The 18,833-nt window shown below is 39.2% G+C and overlaps 1 protein-coding gene across 2 annotated transcripts in view; it reads left to right on the forward strand.

The window, feature by feature from the left end:
• Positions 1-18,833, forward strand: part of LOC103512548 (serine/threonine-protein phosphatase 2B catalytic subunit 3) — a 64,032-nt gene that overhangs the window by 34,328 nt on the left and 10,871 nt on the right. For both annotated transcript variants that reach the window (XM_026825987.1, XM_026825989.1), the window contains exons 3-4: positions 2,663-2,787; positions 12,678-12,789. In XM_026825987.1, coding sequence (XP_026681788.1) covers positions 2,663-2,787; positions 12,678-12,789 — 237 coding nt within the window. The remainder of the gene's footprint in view (positions 1-2,662; positions 2,788-12,677; positions 12,790-18,833) is intronic.

The following is an 18,833-nucleotide window of genomic DNA, read 5'->3' on the forward strand; positions in this document are numbered from 1 at the left end:
AAAATATTTTTAAATGATAAAATTATGTAAAAAAAAAGACTACAGTGGGATTCGAACCCCACCCCACCCGCTCGGCAGTTTGTCAAAGATCACACTCCTTACCACTGGGACACTCCGACTTTTGACTCTACGTAGTACAAAACTTCCTTATTAATTAACTCGAGCGATAATTTAGAATTTTTCCCCTAAAAATCACTCTTTTATCAAATTTAAGGCTGAAGGGGCCCTTTGGGGGCCTTGAAAATATGAAAAGGCACACCTACCACTCACGAGAAAAAAAATGAGCCATCAACCATCAAAATCGGTCCAGTGGTTTAGGCTGTAGAGCGGTCGAAGCGGAAGCGGAAGCGGAAGCAGCAGCAGCAGCAGCAGAAAATGATGAAAAATTTGACGTTTTTTAAAGTCAAATATCTCCAGGTAAACTTAACCGATTTTGATGATTTTTTTTTTTCAACGTGGTCTACTTTCATGCCCGAACACACACATGCAATCCGTTTTCTTCCATCATTTGTAGTTGTCTGTCTACAACTACCTGAAAACGGCTACTTTCCCTGTCGCGTATAATATCTCTAGTAGCGCGGTCAAACTTTCTTGACTTGGCGGGGCGGAGCGCTACCGCGCTCCTTAATCCTGTCCTCTTTCGCTCTCCGCTTTTCAGATGATAAGACCTCCGTTTAAAGATTTAGGTAAAGTTGTCACGGAAGAGTAACAAGAGAAATAAAGGAAGGACGGACTAAAATGGGATTGCTCATATACATAGCAAAGAAAAATCCTCTAAACCTCACAGTTTTGTGTGCTTTTCTGCCTGGATTTCGTCATTATTTGTGCGATTTATTTTGAAAAAAATTGTCCGAGAAAGGAGGGCGGGACACCTGTAATGGGATTGCTCATATAGCAAAGAAAAATCCTCTAAACCTCACAGTTTGTGTGCTTTTCTGCCTGGATTTCGTCATTATTTGTGCGATTTATTTTGAAAAAAATTGTCCGAGAAAGGAGGGCGGGACACCTGTACAAATATGCCAGACGGGTGTACCAATTATCTTGGAAACATGTGGTACAGATGTCTAAATAATGGGGATTGTACATATTGTGTGCGGTGTGGTGAACAGATTTTTTTCACAAGTATTCACAGATCCTGTGATTATAATTATGGCGTGATGCAATCTCGGCGCAGATATACCTGCGGCATGAAAAGTTGAAATTCTGGGTACACAATAACTGGGCAGGGCGAATCCAGCAACTATGTTAATGGGGTGTAGGGTGCCTCTTCTCGCCCATCTGATTAGGGACACACGTCTATCTGATGAGAGATGTGTCTCTTCTCGCCCATCTTATGAGAATGGGTAAAACAGACCCGTAAAATCCAATGTAGCAGATGTTTCATTGAAAAGAAATGAAAGGCGGTGACTTTATTTTTTTGATTGGCGTTTTGAGGTCGAGAAAGTCTTTGCGTAAGAACTTGGACGGCTTTCCTCCAAAGACCGAAATGAATTGAAGGCTCCAAGAGATCAAAGCAACGTAATGAGCTTCAAATTACACATCCGGCTCTCTCTCTCCCTCTCTCTTATTTTTATATATGTAAGCAGCTCAAACAATTTTGTATGTTTTGTTTACTTGGAATCCTATAATTTTCATAAATTATGAACACAAAGTATATAAACAGAGCGAAAATAACGGCATCTACTGGATGGTTGCAGAGACAGTAAATTTAAGGCCATTGAAACCATCCATCCATATTTGTACCTGCTCAAATTCAATTTTCAAAGGTCCTAGAATGATTTGGAACAAGTAACACAATTGAAACCAAAAGTTGCCTACGTCCGTTAACACCATTGGGTGCGGAAGTGAAAGTGCCCAATCAACAATTATTACTAGTATAGTCAGCCGCGCCAGTACAAGTGCGTCTAAACGGCATTTTTAGGCACCTTGTATGCCCACTTAGAACCTTACTTAGTCTAGTATAGTCAGCCGCGCCAGTACAAGTGCGTCTAAACGGCATTTTTAGGCACCTTGTATGCCCACTTAGAACCTTACTTAGTTGGAATCTACAATCTAGACACAGGATGTAAAGTGTACTTGACAGTTGAAAAGAAATATCTACAAATAAAGTTGTTCGACCGCCCTGTACAATATTGGAAAGCTGTATACTTAACATTTGTACAGATGTCCAATGTATAGCTCTGGGACGTGCTACAACCTCAATTGAACGGCTACTACAATGACGTCATTGTTTCATATGTAATGCATGTGTAGTTGTATAGAAAGTATGACGTCATGTACAGTGGCCCCATGTAGGTATAGTGCCGCTCAAAAATAATGCACGGGTAAGTTGTTTTCCATCCCAATGGAAGTCACTAGGCAGGCCTTTTCTGAGTATTGCATTACTTCGGAAGGAAGAATGAACAATGCTGTGCAAAATTCACAGAATATGTCTTCGAAAAGTTTCAATTGCAGACAACAAATGTCCCTATCAGTAAAAGATGCTTCTTTTTCTAATGATTTTTTTCCATATTTATGTGTTTCTGTGTCTACATTCTTGGGCTTTTTTTTATGATTGAATATGAATACATACCTACATATTTATTTTTTCAACCCATTTTCCTACTGTTTTGTTCTGTTTCTAATTTCTAATGTTGCCCTTCTGTTTTGTTTCTGATTCCAGTGTGCGGGGATATTCATGGTCAATTCTATGACCTCATGAAATTATTTGAAGTCGGAGGACCACCCGCTTCAACCAAGTACCTCTTTTTAGGAGATTATGTAGATAGAGGATATTTTAGCATAGAGGTAAGTTCTAAACGTTTTATGGCCTCGACCACAGTCTGAGTTTATATTATTTAAAATTAAACTGAGGAAAAAATAATGGGGGAAAAAAATGCCTTCAGGCTTCAGGCACTCTATTTGTCAAGGGTCTAGGTTTTCCTTGCTGATTAACCTTAATCTAAGTTTAAACTTATATTTCAGTACTGGATATAAGAAAATCTTCATTTTCTTTGCTGACAGTAAAGGTAGAAGGTATAAAGTCGAAGCAAATCCTTTTACTGCAACACATATGAACCCAAAAAATTGCTGTTTTTGGTGAGTAGACTGTGACTTGCCTCAACCGTTCCACAGTCACACAGTGTGTCTTGGGACACCCTGTCTATTGTATGCACCGAGATCGTAAGCCGTGGTCAATCATGTGGAACTTTTCAAGTTCTTTACAACCCGGAACTCGAATAAAATCACATAGAATCGTATTAGATGTTCCTATTCATACGGCGTATGATAATATGCATCACCATCAGTGTAGTGAAGCCCTGTGAAAATCAAAGGGTGACACCAATAAAAACCCTTGACACTGTGTTAACTCTCAGTGGTAAGATCGGCCATAAAAGCATTTGCTTTGTCTTTATATCAACCAGTTCATCTGTTCAGGGGTTTTTCGGTGAATCTCCTTTGCTATCATTTTCATAATGGGATAAGATTAGCATCCTCTTTTACACATGCTAGTATAGGTAGATAGAAGTACGCCGCACATGAGTACTTCAATAAAACTGCATTTTGGATACTCGTACTAACATAGTCGTATATCTAACTCAAGGTTAAGCCGCCTAACACGCTCAAGCAAACACTCCAACATACCTTCATGCAAATAATTACTTTTTTAAAGAAACCACAGGGTTTAAGAAATATTGCCCTGTGAAAATCAAAGGGTGACACCAAAGAAAACCCTTGACACTGTGTTAACTCTCAGTGGTAAGATCGGCCATATACTTAAGCATTTGCTTTGTCTTTATATCAACCAGTTTATCTGTTCAGGGATTTTTCGGTGAATCTCCTTTGCTATCATTTTCATAATGGGATAAGATTAGCATCCTCTTTTACACATGCTAGTGTAGGTTGATAGAAGTACGCCGCACATGAGTACTTCAATAAAACTGCATTTTGGATACTTATACTAACATAGTTGTATATCTAACTCAAGGTTAAGCCGCCTAACACGCTCAAGCAAACACTCCAACATACCTTCATGCAAATAATTACTTTTTTAAAGAAACAGTCTATGTATCCGAGATTACTGCTAGATAATATTTACCTGTTTACTGCACCTGATTTCGAATAATAATGAAATCCGAGGATTCCTAGGAACTAGGAATGTTATTGGAAAATCGATGATGGGGCTGTAGGGTAAGGTGGGGTTGTCCCGTAATTGTCACGCCCGTCACGTCACGTGTTGGCTGTGACGAGCACGTGTCACGGGAGCTGGTAGTGTGTGATGTATACTCGTATTCCTTCTCTGAGAAAGGTCACACTCACATGGCCAAAAAGAAAAGAGACAAGAGAAAGGTTTTTGGGGGGTGTTGATGGAATGGAAAATGAAAGAAGAAGGACATTTTGAAAAATGGACAGTTAGGCCAACCTGAAGCCGACGGCTTTTTAACTCTGTGACACCAGTGCTCCATATTTCGATCTGATTTGTCCAAATTCAAAATTCTGCTTTTCCATTGGCTATTACACTTGTACGATACTTTTCCATACTTTGGTGATATGAGACACTGGTCGTTGACGTCACGCCACTCCTCATGGTTTCCCGCCCGGGGGCGAATTCACTTTCGGGACGATTGATAAGACCTTAGCAGATACAGTTCCCCCTATCAAAACTCCCGCCGACATTTTCTCGAAAGCAAAATACACCTTGACTATTTATTACTGGATATGAATTCACAAAGAGCACCCTTCACCCTTGTTAAACACTTCCTGACCGAGATTTAGAAAGATAAGTGGTGGGAATTCAACATTCTCATTCAGCATTTCAGCAGGAGCTCTCAAGCTCTGTGACACCAGTGCTCCATATTTCGATCTAATTTGTCCAAATTCAAAATTCTGTTTTTCCATCGGCTATTACACTTGTACGATACTTTTCCATACTTCGGTGATATGAGGCACTAGTCGTTGACGTCACGCCACTCCTCATGGTTTCCCGCCCGGGGGCGGATTCGCTTTCGGGACGATTGATAAGACCTTAGCAGATACAGTTCCCTCTATCAAAACTCTTATCCAAGATGGTGCATTCCCAGTAATCGAAAATCAAAATTTCAGGTTGCAAAAGCGAACTGGTCCCGCCGACAGTTTCTCGAAAGCAAAATACACCTTGACTATTTATTACTGGATATGAATTCACAAAGAGCACCCTTCACTCTTGTTAAACACTTCCTGACCGAGATTTAGAAAGATAAGTGGTGGGAATTCAACATTCTCATTCAGCATTTCAGCAGGAGCTCTCAAGTGCTTATTCATTGCGAAATTAATATTTCGAAGAGGATTATGGACTTGAAAATCTCTTGCCAAAATGCTGTTATAATTGTAGTACTGAAGAAAGAATGGTTGCCAAATTGTACCGCATTTATTCGTTCAAAAAAGGTTGCAGAAACACTTTTGGCAACAGCGCCCCCGTTCCAACCCATTTATTTGTAAACTAAACTTTTTTAAAACCATGAGTTGAAGTTTTTTTGTTCACGATTATCATTATTTTCAAGTGGTTTTTCATTTCTTATCCAACCTTGGTACAAGCAATTTATCCTGGTAAAAGTTTGACTTGAGCGTGCTTCTCTGTATGGTTTACTGCTGATTTGAAACCGCCTCGAGTTTTTTTAGTTCCGACTTTTTTTTTAGTTCGAGATCCAATTTCTAGAGTTTCATCAAAACAAACTTTCCCCTTACTCATCTGAGTTGGAATTAATCCTCTATTTCCTCTCGATTGATGGGGAAGAGGAAAAGTTTGTACTTTTGATCTTCTCGGATATTGTAATCAATCATGTTTTGAGTTCGGGTCCATATTTTTCAGTCCTTTTTCCTTGAAAGGAACAAAAAGCTGGTATGATCGAAATAATACGCTTTGAAGAAAGTATACGCTTTAAATAGCTGGATTACACGAGGACTGTGGGCAACCTAACTATTGGCCCCGTGTCCAGTTAATTCAGGTTGGGCTGAATAAATTAGATTTTTTATTATTTGTAAAGAAGGGTATTTTGTCTAACTGGACAGGGACTGGACGCCAGTGTTGTTAGTTGTTAAGACTAGGCCTGTATAGCTGGTCTATCTTCTGGCCTTGTGTTACCCAAAAAGAACTTCCTAACCTTCTTCTACACTAGAATCTGGCTATTGAAGTGCATGAAGCATTGAAAATCTTTGCCCTAAATGGGTTGCAAATTGCAAGGAGCGCTCCTTGTAACCGCTCGTAATTCCAAGAATTTCTTAGTATTCAAGGAGTGTAACCAATAATTCTTGGACCTGATCAGATATTCTGATGGCAGCATATCTCATCTGATTGGATTCAGACGTTTATTTGAAGTCGGAGGACCACCCGCTTCAACCAAGTACCTCTTTTTAGGAGATTATGTAGATAGAGGATATTTTAGCATAGAGGTAAGTTCTAAACGTTTTATGGCCTCGACCACAGTCTGAGTTTATATTATTTAAAATTAAACTGAGGAAAAAATAATGGAAAAAATGCCTTCAGGCTTCAGGCATTCTATTTGTCAAGGGTCTAGGTTTTCCTTGCTGATTAACCTTAATCTAAGTTTAAACTTATATTGCAGTACTGGATATAAGAAAATCTTCATTTTCTTTGCTGACAGTAAAGGTAGAAGGTATAAAGTCGAAGCAAATCCTTTTACTGCAACATGATCTTATCTTAACCCAAAGATACTCTCATTTCAATGTTTAAATGGTTCAACCCATAGATAGTCAATCCATTTGTTTTGATCCTGTTATAGTACATTAACATAAACAAATGGATTGACTATCTATGGGTTGAACCATTTAAACCTTTTTAATATGATGTCCTTGAATTCCACATTCTTCTTGTTACATGGTTTTATTCACCTTAAGATCTCTGTAAGTAGGTAGGTATGTACATATTGTATGTTCTTGTAAGTCGAAGATAAATGATTACTTCAGGAGGTGGAGAAGAGGAAGAAGCAGAGGAGGAAGGAGAAGAAGAAGAAGAAGAAAGGAAAGAAGAGGCAAAGGAAGACCAAAATGGAGAAGAATAAAAGGAAGAAGCGGACGATGAAGAATAGAAAGAAGAAGCAGATAAAATTCAAGAAGAAACACACAAAGAAGAATAACAGAAGCATACAAAGAAGAAGAAAGGAAAGAAGAGGCAAAGGAAGACCAAAATGGAGAAGAATAAAAGGAAGAAACGGACGATGAAGAATAGAAAGAAGAAGCAGATAAAATTCAAGAAGAAACACACAAAGAAGAATAACAGAAGCATACAAAGAAGAAGAACAAGAAGCAAAAGATCACGAATAAGATGCAGAAAAAGCAGAGAGAGTAGGAGCAGCAAGGGTAGGAAGACTAGGAATAAGCACTTGAGCACTTAACTTGGTGTACGCACTTGTGAAAAACCACTCCCAAAGTTGGTTACATGTATAACTCTAAACAGGGCCGTATCCAGGATTTTGTCCAGGAGGGGGTACATATTTCAATAGAGCTTACACCATTAAGGAAAACATTGGGTTGTTTTCGGTCATAGAGGTTGCTGACTATTCTGATCTTATCTTTTTACTTTATCACTATGTTTTTGTTTCTCTTTTTCCTACCACTACCTTCCTCGTTTCTTGTTTCAAATCAACGAGCACACATGCTCAGGGAAAAAAATGCCTTCAGGCTTCAGGCACTCTATTTGTCAAGGGTCTAGGTTTTCCTTGCTGATTAACCTTAATCTAAGTTTAAACTTATATTTCAGTACTGGATATAAGAAAATCTTCATTTTCTTTGCTGACAGTAAAGGTAGAAGGTATAAAGTCGAAGCAAATCCTTTTACTGCAACACATATGAACCCAAAAAATTGCTGTTTTTGGTGAGTAGACTGTGACTTGCCTCAACCGTTCCACAGTCACACAGTGTGTCTTGGGACACCCTGTCTATTGTATGCACCGAGATCGTAAGCCGTGGTCAATCATGTGGAACTTTTCAAGTTCTTTACAACCCGGAACTCGAATAAAATCACATAGAATCGTATTAGATGTTCCTATACCGTATGATAATACTCGCACTTCGTGCTCGGGAGGGGGGCTTCGCCCCCCTCCACCCCCCGGGGGTCTACTACAAATTTCCATCAGTACCGATATTGTGTCTTCAAATTGATCCCAAGGGCAAGATAATCCTAGACCCTTGGTAAATGTACCCTATTGATGTTTTGTTATGCATAATTTATGAATTTGTTATGGACACACATCTCTTGTGTTTGCTGTTTTTCTGTGAAGTTGAAATTATTTCGCCTTTTAGAACATTGTGTAGACGCAGGGTGATGTCGTAGCTGGAGTGGTAGGGGTTTCATCTCCGTGTCTATGGGTCGTATGCTCAGACCGTGGTCTGTCACGCCGCCCTAAAGTGTGGCGGGAAAAGCTTCAGACCTAAGTCTGTCAGCTATCAGACCGTCTGAGAAACCTATGTCTTATGATTTTTTCGCCACTCACGCTCAGACCTGGGCCTATCAGACAGTCTGAGAGTGAGTGGGAATTATGTGACATGAACATGAACGATATCTAACTAGCGGAGATGGGTCTTTTTTGTGACCTGTAAGAGAGGAAAGAGGAGAAAAAGGGGGATGGAGAGAGTGGAGGGAGAGAGGGATGATATGCGAAAAGGGGTTCATAGAGAAAGAGGCAAAAGAGAGATGAAAAGGAGGGAGAGAGAGACAGAGGGAGAAAAGGAGGAGGGACGGGCAGGAAAGGAGTAGAGAGTCAAAGGGAGGGAAAGTTGGAGAGATGAAGGTGAATAACAGTAGAAGGGGACATACAGAGTTAGGGTGAGAAAGGGAGAGCGAAAACTTGTAAAACGGAGGGAGGAGAGAAGGAGGAAAAGGGTGTGAGAAAGAGGTACACACATCAATGTGTAATGGTAATGGACAATTGTAATTTATGTTTAATTAGAATGAGTAGGAGAGGGGGGGAGGGAAGATAGATAGATATTTAGAGAGAGGGGTTAGGGAGGGAGATAAAGAGAGGGAAAGAGGACAGAGAGAGAACGCTATTAATCCTCGTTGTGCTATTCCGAAGCATTATTTTGCATTTGTAGCGACATCAAACGAGAAATTAGCATTAGGTTAAAACAATGAATTGAGTCCCTGTATTCCGTACTTGTGTAATTTTATCAATTGTGTGTGTTAAGTGCTACAAAATATGGAATAGATTAAGCTAATACCGATACTGTTAAATGACATATGTGATGTCTCAACAATCCCTACATATACATACTCAACTGTTGTTTATGGCTATTTGCCTACTTATCTAACTACCTGTACTGTAAGCTGTAAGGTTATACACGTGTGCTGGGCTAAAGTCACTTTTTGTACGTCTATTAGCTCCACTCCCTTTTTCTAAAATCCCTACCTATATCCTCCGCTCTTTCTGTTTCTTTCTCCCCGTTTCTTCCTCATTATCTTCCTATCTTATTTCTTATACGGTTGTTGTTTCTTACAGCACGTGTGCTGGGCTAAAGTCACTTTTTGTATGTCTATTAGCTCCACTCCCTTTTTCTAAAATCTCTACCTATATCCTCCGCTCTTTCTGTTTCTTTCTCCCCGTTTCTTCCTCATTATCTTCCTATCTTATTTCTTATACGGTTGTTGTTTCTCGTCTTGTATAAATGTTTAATTTCACAGCAGGGATTCTAAAGGGAGCAAAAGTACGTACATCAAACTTTTATCCCGTTTCTCTCGATCCTTCTCGCTCTTTTTCCCTCTCGTAACTTGCTCCCTCCTTTTCTAACTTATCTCCTTTTAGCCTTACTTTTTACTTTATCACTATGTTTTTGTTTCTCTTTTTCCTACCACTACCTTCCTCGTTTCTTGTTTCAAATCAACGAGCACACATGCTCAGTCTTGCCGAAAACTCGTGTACACTGTTGCTATGCAAACATATTAGGTGAGTGGTTCCCAGGTTGAGGCCGAAAGGGGTAAAAAGGCCACTCATTACTAGTATATTATCTTACTACAAAGATGTTATTATAAATATATTTTGCTGTAAATATTCAAAACTTTGGTTCAATCACAGTTGCCGAAAACTCGTGTACAGTGTTGCTATGCAAACATATTAGGTGAGTGGTTCCCAGGTTGAGGCCGAAAGGGGTAAAGAGGCCACCCACTCATTACTAGTATATTATCTTACTACAAAGATGTTATTATAAATATATTTTGCTGTAAATATTCAAAACTTTGGTCCAATCACAAATGTCTCTTCGTCTTTGGAGATAATACTCTTCTTGTTTGGAGGTAATGCTATCGAAAATTTTGAGAATCACTGGCTTAGAATTATTTGTAATGGCCTGGTGCCAGTGTTGAATGGTGAGGGTACCCAATCAAGTCCTTTTAACCCCCCCCCCCACTCTTTTGAGGAAAAAATTACCTCAGGTTAGAAACCACTGAGACGTATTGTGACACCTGTAGGTTAGTGATGGGGCTGTAGGGTAAGGTGGGGTTGTCACGTAATTGTCACGCCCGTCACGTCACGTGTTGGCTGTGACGTGCACGTGTCACGGGAGCTGCTAGTGTGTGTTTACTCGTATTCTTTCTCTGAGAAAGGTCACACTCACATGGCCAAGAAGAAAAGAAAAGAGACAAGAGAAAGTTTTTTGGGGGGTGTTGATGGAATGGAAAATGAAAGAAGAAGTACATTTTGAAAAATGGATTAATGGACAGTTAGGCCAAGCTGAAGCCGACGGCTTTTTAGTCCGTCCTTCCTTTATTATTACAATAGTAATAAAAAGGTATAAGGGACGGACTATTGTATTCGCTTCGGTGTCTGTAGCTGTTTTTGGTGAGTAGACTGTGACTTGCCTCAACCGTTCCACAGTCACACAGTGTGTCTTGGGACACCCTGTATATTGTATGCACCGAGATCGTAAGCCGTAGTCAATCATGTGGAACTTTTCAAGTTCCTTGCAGCCCGGAACTCGAATAAAATCACATAGAATCGTATTAGATGTTCCTATTCATACGGCGTATGATAATATGCATCACCATCAGTGTAGTGAATACCTATGTATGTGGAAGACAAAAAGAAAATCAATGTGGATACCATTATGAGTATTATCTGCTTCATTTTCATCATCTTATTGATGCTAGAAGAGATAATCTGTTTTTTTTTTTTTTTTTTTTTTTTTTTTTTGTTAAGATGAGATCAGAATAGTCAATGAACATTGAACAGTGTAGAGATTAGATTAGTATTAGGCAAGGGATTAGTACTAGGAAAGGATTGGGGGACAAAATTGACTGTCAGTGAGTACGCCTACGTCTGTCAATAAAACTAGAACCCAATTCAGTTTGTAAGTACATGGGTACAATCAATTAATTCTTAGTTATAAATTACAGGAATTACCGTACCTATTTCCTTCTGTCATACGAATTCCTCAAATTCCTTTGAGAACCTGAACAGAGTCTGGGCGTATTGATTTTCCTGATTACCTCATTAATTTGTTTCTATGGTACTCCGCAATGTGAGATTTCGCAATAAGTGAGTGAGTTTTTGATATATTTTTTATGACTCAAGAGTTCTCGAGTAAGTGACTGAGAGTTCTCGATAGATTTACCACGTGGAAACTGGGCTATCTGTGAGTTTCAGGGATTATGGGATTAGTTTCTTAATCATTGATGTTATCTTAATCGTTGTGATTATTGAGGATATAGGAATTATTGCATACTTGTGTAATTTTATCAATTATAATGTGTGTTAAGTGCTACAAAATATGGAATAGATTAAGCTAATACCGATACTGTTAAATGACATATGTGATTTCTCAACAATCCCTACATATACATACCCAACTGTTGTTTATGGCTATTTGCCTACTTATCTAACTACCTGTACTGTAAGCTGTAAGGTTATACACGTGTTAAAGAAACAGTCTATGTATGTCCGAGATTACTGCTATATAATATTTACCTGTTTACTGCACCTGATTTCGAATAATAATGAAATCCGAGGATTCCTAGGAACTAGGAATGTTATTGGAAAATCGAATCGATCATGCCAAGAGGCACGCGAACGTCAAGAGTTTGAAGCAACGTGATGCATGATTGCTTCAACAATACATTGTTGTTAAGGAAAGAAGAACAAGATGAATCTTCACAAAATCACGTCAGAATCTATCAGTATGTTAAAATGGAGGTTTTTGTATTAAAAGAGTGATTTCAACTGCAAGCCAATTAGCCAATACCAGAAGCGATCACAGAGATGAAGAGTAATTTTCAAGATGTACTTGTGAGAGTTTCTCGCCCTTTACCTGTTAGAGGTTTTCGTCCCGGCCAGAAAAGTACTTACTTACCTCCTTATCCGTGTCCGAAAGATTCTTGGTCAGAAAAGTAATTTTATCCTGTGCTTTCTATCTGTTCCAGTGTGTATTATATCTATGGGCTCTGAAGCTGTGCCATTCTATTAGTATGTTAAAATGGAGGCTTTTGTGTTAAAAGAGTGATTTCAACTGCAAGACAATTAGCCAATACCAGAAGCGATCACAGAGATGAAGAGTAATTTTCAAGATGTACATGTGAGAGGTTCTCACCCTTTACCTGTTAGAGGTTTTCGTCCCGGCCAGAAAAGTACTTACTTACCTCCTTATCCGTATCCGTGTCCAAAAGATTCTTGGTCAGAAAAGTAATTTTATCCTGTGCTTTCTATCTGTTCCAGTGTGTATTATATCTATGGGCTCTGAAGCTGTGCCATCCAACCACGTTATTTTTACTTAGAGGAAATCACGAGTGTAGACATTTGACGGAGTATTTCACTTTCAAACAAGAATGTAAGTATTCATTAACCATTTTTTCTTTCTGTTCCTGTTCTTTTGAAGATTGGAAGCAAACTTTGAATGATCGTTTCTCGGCGGGAACCAATTCACCTGTTGTGACTTTTTTTTGCCCGGGAACCAGTTCACCTTTTACGCTTCGAGCTAATACAGATGCAGAATGATTTAAATAATACATATTCACATTGTTTGGGGCACTTGCTTGGATCAAAATTTTCACGGTCCTGAAGGGGTCCTCTAATAAGTAGATTTAGAAAACAATTTCACCAATCAGGGTCACCTTAAACTTTCAACTGTCTTTGGAGATAACTCCTATTTCTGGATGAATTACAAGAAAGGAACTTTCTATGTAGGATATTCCTATGTATATAAGCCACATCAGGTCTCAATCCAAGTTAGTACCCGTAGTCCGGCGGTCTTGTCAATATTTAATTCGAAGGAAAAGTTTCCATCACCCCTGCTGAAACCTGGAGGGAATTGGAAATTTATTATTCTTTAAGGTCCCTCTCCCAGTCTCCCTGTTCTTCTTCCTTCTTGGAAGCTTATTTGTGTGTTTCTACCTTACCTCTGCAACTTGTCTGCAGTGAAGATATGTCATGTGCTATCCCGATAACGTAGAATAATTGTAAATAGAGTTTCTTGATACATGGATAGTTTCGTTATCAATAGTTGTGTCAGATATGTTTTCTATGGATTCGAGAGAAGTATGTGGTGTACCTACAGTACCCCTCTATTATTAAGGAGCGGGTACCTTACCTCTGCAACTTGTCTGCAGTGAAGATACGTCATGTGCTATCCCGATGACCTAGAATAATTGTAAATAGAGTTTCTTGATACATGGATAGTTTCATTATCAATAGTTGTGTCAGATATGTTTTCTATGGATTCGAGAGAAGTATGTGGTGTACCTACAGTACCCCTCTATTATTAAGGAGCGGGCCCGCCAGGTCAATAAAGTTTGACTGCGCTACTAGAGATATTATACGCCACAGAGAACGTACATATTTCAATAGAGCACCATTAAGGAAAACATTGTTTTCGGTCATAGAGGTTGCTGACTATTCTGATCTTATCTTAAACCGAAGATACTCTCATTTCAATGTTTAAATGGTTCAACCCATTAATAGTCAATCCATTTGTTTTGATCCTGTTATAGTACATTAACATAAACAAATGGATTGACTATCTATGGGTTGAACCATTTAAACCTTACCATTAAGGAAAACATTGTTTTCGGTCATAGAGGTTACTGACTATTCTGATCTTATCTTAACCCAAAGATACTCTCATTTCAATGTTTAAATGGTTCAACCCATAGATAGTCAATCCATTTGTTTTGATCCTGTTATAGTACATTAACATAAACAAATGGATTGACTATCTATGGGTTGAACCATTTAAACCTTGAAATGGGAGCATTTTTGGGTTAAGATAAGATCAGAATAGTCAATGAACATTGAACAGTGTAGGGATTAGTATTAGGCAAGGGATTAGTACTAGGAAAGGATTGGGGGACAAATCTGACTGTCAGTGAGTACGCCTACGTCTGTCAATAAAAGTAGAACCCAATTCAGTTTGTAAGTACATGGGTACAATCAATTAATTCTTAGTTATAAATTACAGGAATTACCGTACCTATATTTCCTTCTGTCATACGAATTCCTCAAATTCCTTTGAGAACCTGAACAGAGTCTGGGCGTATTGATTTTCCTGATTACCTCATTGATTTGTTTCTATGGTACTCCGCAAAGTGAGATTTCGCAACAAGTGAGTGAGTTTTTGATATATTTTTTATGACTCAAGAGTTCTCGAGTAAGTGACTGAGTTTTTGATTCATTTTGGATCAGTTCAGAGTTCTCGATAGATTTACCACGTGGAAACTGGGCTATCTGTGAGTTTCAGGGATTATGGGATTAGTTTCTTAATCATTGATGTTATCTTCTTGCCAAAATGCTGTTATAATTGTAGTATTCAAGAAAGAATGGTTGCCAAATTGTACCGCATTTATTCGTCCAAAAAAGATTGCAGAAACACTTTTAGCAACAGCGCCCCCGTTCCAACCCATTTATTTGTAAACAAAACTTTTTTAAACCATGAGTTGAAGTTTTTTTGTTCACGATTATCATTATTTTCAAGTGGTTTTTCATTTCATATCCAACCTTGGTACAAGCAATTTATCCTGGTAAAAGTTTGACTTGAGCGTGCTTCTCTGTATGGTTTACTGCTGATTTGAAACCGCCTAACCATTTTTTCTTTCTGTTCCTCTTCTTTTGAAGATTGGAAGCAAACTTCGAACGATCCTTTCTCGGCGGGAACCAATTCACCTGTTGTGACTTTTTTTTTGCCCGGGAACCAGTTCACCTTTTACGCTTCGAGCTAATACAGATGCAGAATGATTTAAATAATACATAGTCACATTGTTTCTTAATATGATGTCCTTGAATTCCACATTCTTCTTGTTACATGGTTTTATTCACCTTAAGATCTCTGTAGGCAGGTAGGTATGTATTGTATGTTCTTGTAAGTTGAAGATAAATGATTACTTCAGGAGGTGGAGAAGAGGAAGGAGAAAAAGAAGAAGAAGAAGAAAGGAAAGAGGAGGCAAACGAAGACCAAAATGGAGAAGGATAAAAGGCGACGCAGAATATGAAGAATAGAAAGAAGATGCAGACAAAGAAGAATAACAGAAGCATACATAGAAGAAGAACAAGAAGCAAAAGATCACGAATAAGATGCAGAAAAAGCAGAGAGACTAGGAGGAGCAGCAAGGGTAGGAAGACTAGGAATAAGCACTTAACTTCGTGTACGCACTTGTGAAAAACCACTCCCAAAGTTGGTTACATGTATAACTCTAAACAGGGCCGTATCCAGGATTTTGTCCAGGAGGGGGGGGGAGTTCCAACAGTGTACCGAGGGAGGGGGATAGATGCTCCAAAATTTCGGAGTCTAGCCTACAGTAAAGGAAAAAAAACTGAGCTTGAGGGTGGCCCGGTTCCCTCGACGGCCCTGACTAATATAGAAAGTAGAACGGGGTCATATCCATTTTTTTTAAACTTTCTATTACTATATTATAGCGAAGTTTTTTTCATCTCATCGAAGTCATGTTTTATGTTTACCTCAAAAGCAAACATGCCTACTCATGGGAGCATGGGACACAAATATTGACTTAGGGTAGAGGTTAGGTTACTGTTATTTTTTCTCCTGATGTTTTCAATTATTTCGCTTTTTTTTTTTACCAACCTCAGTGGTGCAGTTGTTAACGCGTTGGACTTTGGATCTGGAGGTTGGTGGTTCAAGTCCAAGTCATGTCATGAAGAACATTGTGTAGACGCAGGGTGATGTCGTAGCTGGAGTGGTAGGGGTTTCATCTCCGTGACTATGGGTCTTATGCTCAGACCGTGGTCTGTCACACCGCCCTTAAGTTGTGCGGGAAAAGCCTCAGACCTAAGTCTGTCAGCTATCAGAACGTCTGAGAAACCTACCTATGTCTTATGATTTTTTCGCCACTTACGCTCAGACCTGGGCCTATCAGACAATCTGAGAGTGAGTGGGAATTATGTGACATGAACATGAACGATATCTAACTAGCGGAGATGGGTCTTTTTTGTGACCTGTAAGAGAGGAAAGAGGAGAAAAAGGGGTTTGGAGAGAGTGGAGGGAGAGAGGGATGATATGCGAAAAGGGGTTCACAGAGAAAGAGGCAAAAGAGAGATGAAAAGGAGGGAGAGAGAGACAGAGGGAGAAAAGGAGGAGGGACGGGGAGGAAAGGAGTAGAGAGTCAAAGGGAGGGAAAGTGGGAGAGATGAAGGAGAATAACAGTAGACGGGGACATACAGAGTTAGGGTGAGAAAGGGAGAGCGAAAACTTGTAAAAGGGAGGGAGGAGAGAAGGAGGAAAGGCGTGTGAGAAAGAGGTACACACGTCAATGTGTAATGGTAATGGACAATTGTAATTTATGTTTAATTAGAATGAGTAGGAGAGGGAGGGAGATAAAGAGAGGGAAAGAGGACAGAGAGAGAACGCTATTAATCCTCGTTGTCCTATTCCGAAGCATTATTTTGCATTTGTAGCGACATCAAACGAGAAATTAGCATTAGGTTAAAACAATGAATTGAGTCCCTGTATTCCACATATATCGCATACAAAAAGTAGTAAAAGATCCTCCTCATGTGGAATATTAGGACGATATGATGAACAGATTCTGTAGGGTGTGTCTGGAACGAGGACAGTAGGCAACTAGGCAGTCTAGATACTGGCCTCGAGTAAAATTTCACAGTCCAGTTAGTTGGCCAGAATCAATTGGATTTGTAGCTACTGTACAGAAGTCCATTTTGCTTAACTGGTCTGGAATGTTACTGCACAATATTTGAGTTAACACGAGGTCAGTAGCTGGACTGTCTTCAGGCCCTCGTGTAATTCAGTCCATGATGAAGAACGAGAAAGACGAAGAGGAGGAAAAATGGGGATTTAGCTAAAAAGATGAAGGAGGTACATGGATGGAGGGAGGGAGAGAGGGGGAAAGATAGAAGCACTATGATTGAGAAGAAGGAGGAGGAGTACAGGAAGGACAATGCGGGGAGGAGAAATAGGAATTTTGCCATGGACGGAGTTAGAGAGGGGGGAAGACAGAAAAACAACTAATGAGAAGGAGGATAAGGAGAAAGTGGATAGGAGAAGATGATGAAGAACGAGAAAGACGAAGAGGAGGAAAAATGGGAATTTAGCTAAAAAGATGAAGGGGGTACATGGATGGAGGGAGGGAGAGATGGGGAAAGACAGAAGCACTATGATTGAGAAGGAGGAGGAGTACAAGAAAGACAATACGGGGAGGAGAAATGGGAATTTTGCCATGGACGGAGTTAGAGAGGGGGGAAGACAGAAAAACAACTAATGAGAAGGAGGATAAGGAGAAAGTGGATAGGAGAAGTGATGGATGAGACGTGATAGAAGGAGGAGTGGATAGGGAAGTGGGAGGAGAGAGAGGAAGACAGAAGTGCAGATACTAAGAACGACTAGAAGGAGGATAAGAAGAGAGGATGGAATGGTGAATGATTAAGAGGAGTGTTCACTCCTTTTAATGAAGCATTATATTCCGTTGAAAGTGCAAAATGCTCTGAATTAATAGTGCACTTACAAATGAATTTTACTATAATACCCCTAATAGAACACTACAAATGAACTGCATTAATAATGCACTCTAAAATGGTCTCAATTAATAGTACACTCACTACAAATGAATTGCGTTATAGTCAATTCCCTAATTACCCTAATAGAACACTACAAATAAACTGAAGAATTAATAATGCACTCTAAAATGGACTCAATCACTTCCTTTTGGTATAGTTTGGAATAGTGAAATGAAGATGCTAATAATTGAAGATGCATATGTCAAAGAGGAGACAACAAAGGTCTCAGAAATACTAGGCTGAATAAGATCGTAGGACATGGCTAGAGATTTCAATTGATGATTCTCATGAAAAATATAACTGTCCAAATGTATTTTTTTCGTAAAGATCGTCAAAAATAATAAATAATCCGAAATGACTGATGAAAATTTGTAGATCTCTCCCTGAAAGTATGAAGGATGGAAATTTGTTACCTGCATTTCGTTTCGAACCAAGGGCCACAGACGTGCTGGTTGTACGCTTCTGTGATTTACTAGAGCAGTACAGATACAGATGTCGTGTAAGATAAATACGCTGCCTCTCCCTTACCCGTTGTATACAGGATGTTTCGAAAATATTGCACAATTTGCGCAATGTTCTACTACAAATTTCCATCAGTACCGATATTGTGTCTTCAAATTGATCCCAAGGGCAAGATAATCCTAGACCCTTGGTAAATGTACCCAAAGACATGTGATGTGTTTTAATCCACTCGACCTATCGACATCTCCAGTGTAATCATTTAGCATTATAGGGGGGCTTTTACAAATTATAACTAAAATTTCAAGTTAGAAGGGGGAGGAGGAATGGGTGAAAATGAATTGCTTAGTTTTGAAAATCCAGTTCCTATCCAATCCAGAAAATCCTATCCAATTA

This window comes from Diaphorina citri, unplaced genomic scaffold (assembly GCF_000475195.1).
Source record: "Diaphorina citri unplaced genomic scaffold, Diaci psyllid genome assembly version 1.1 scaffold850, whole genome shotgun sequence".
In the NCBI taxonomy this organism is placed as follows: domain Eukaryota; kingdom Metazoa; phylum Arthropoda; class Insecta; order Hemiptera; family Psyllidae; genus Diaphorina; species Diaphorina citri.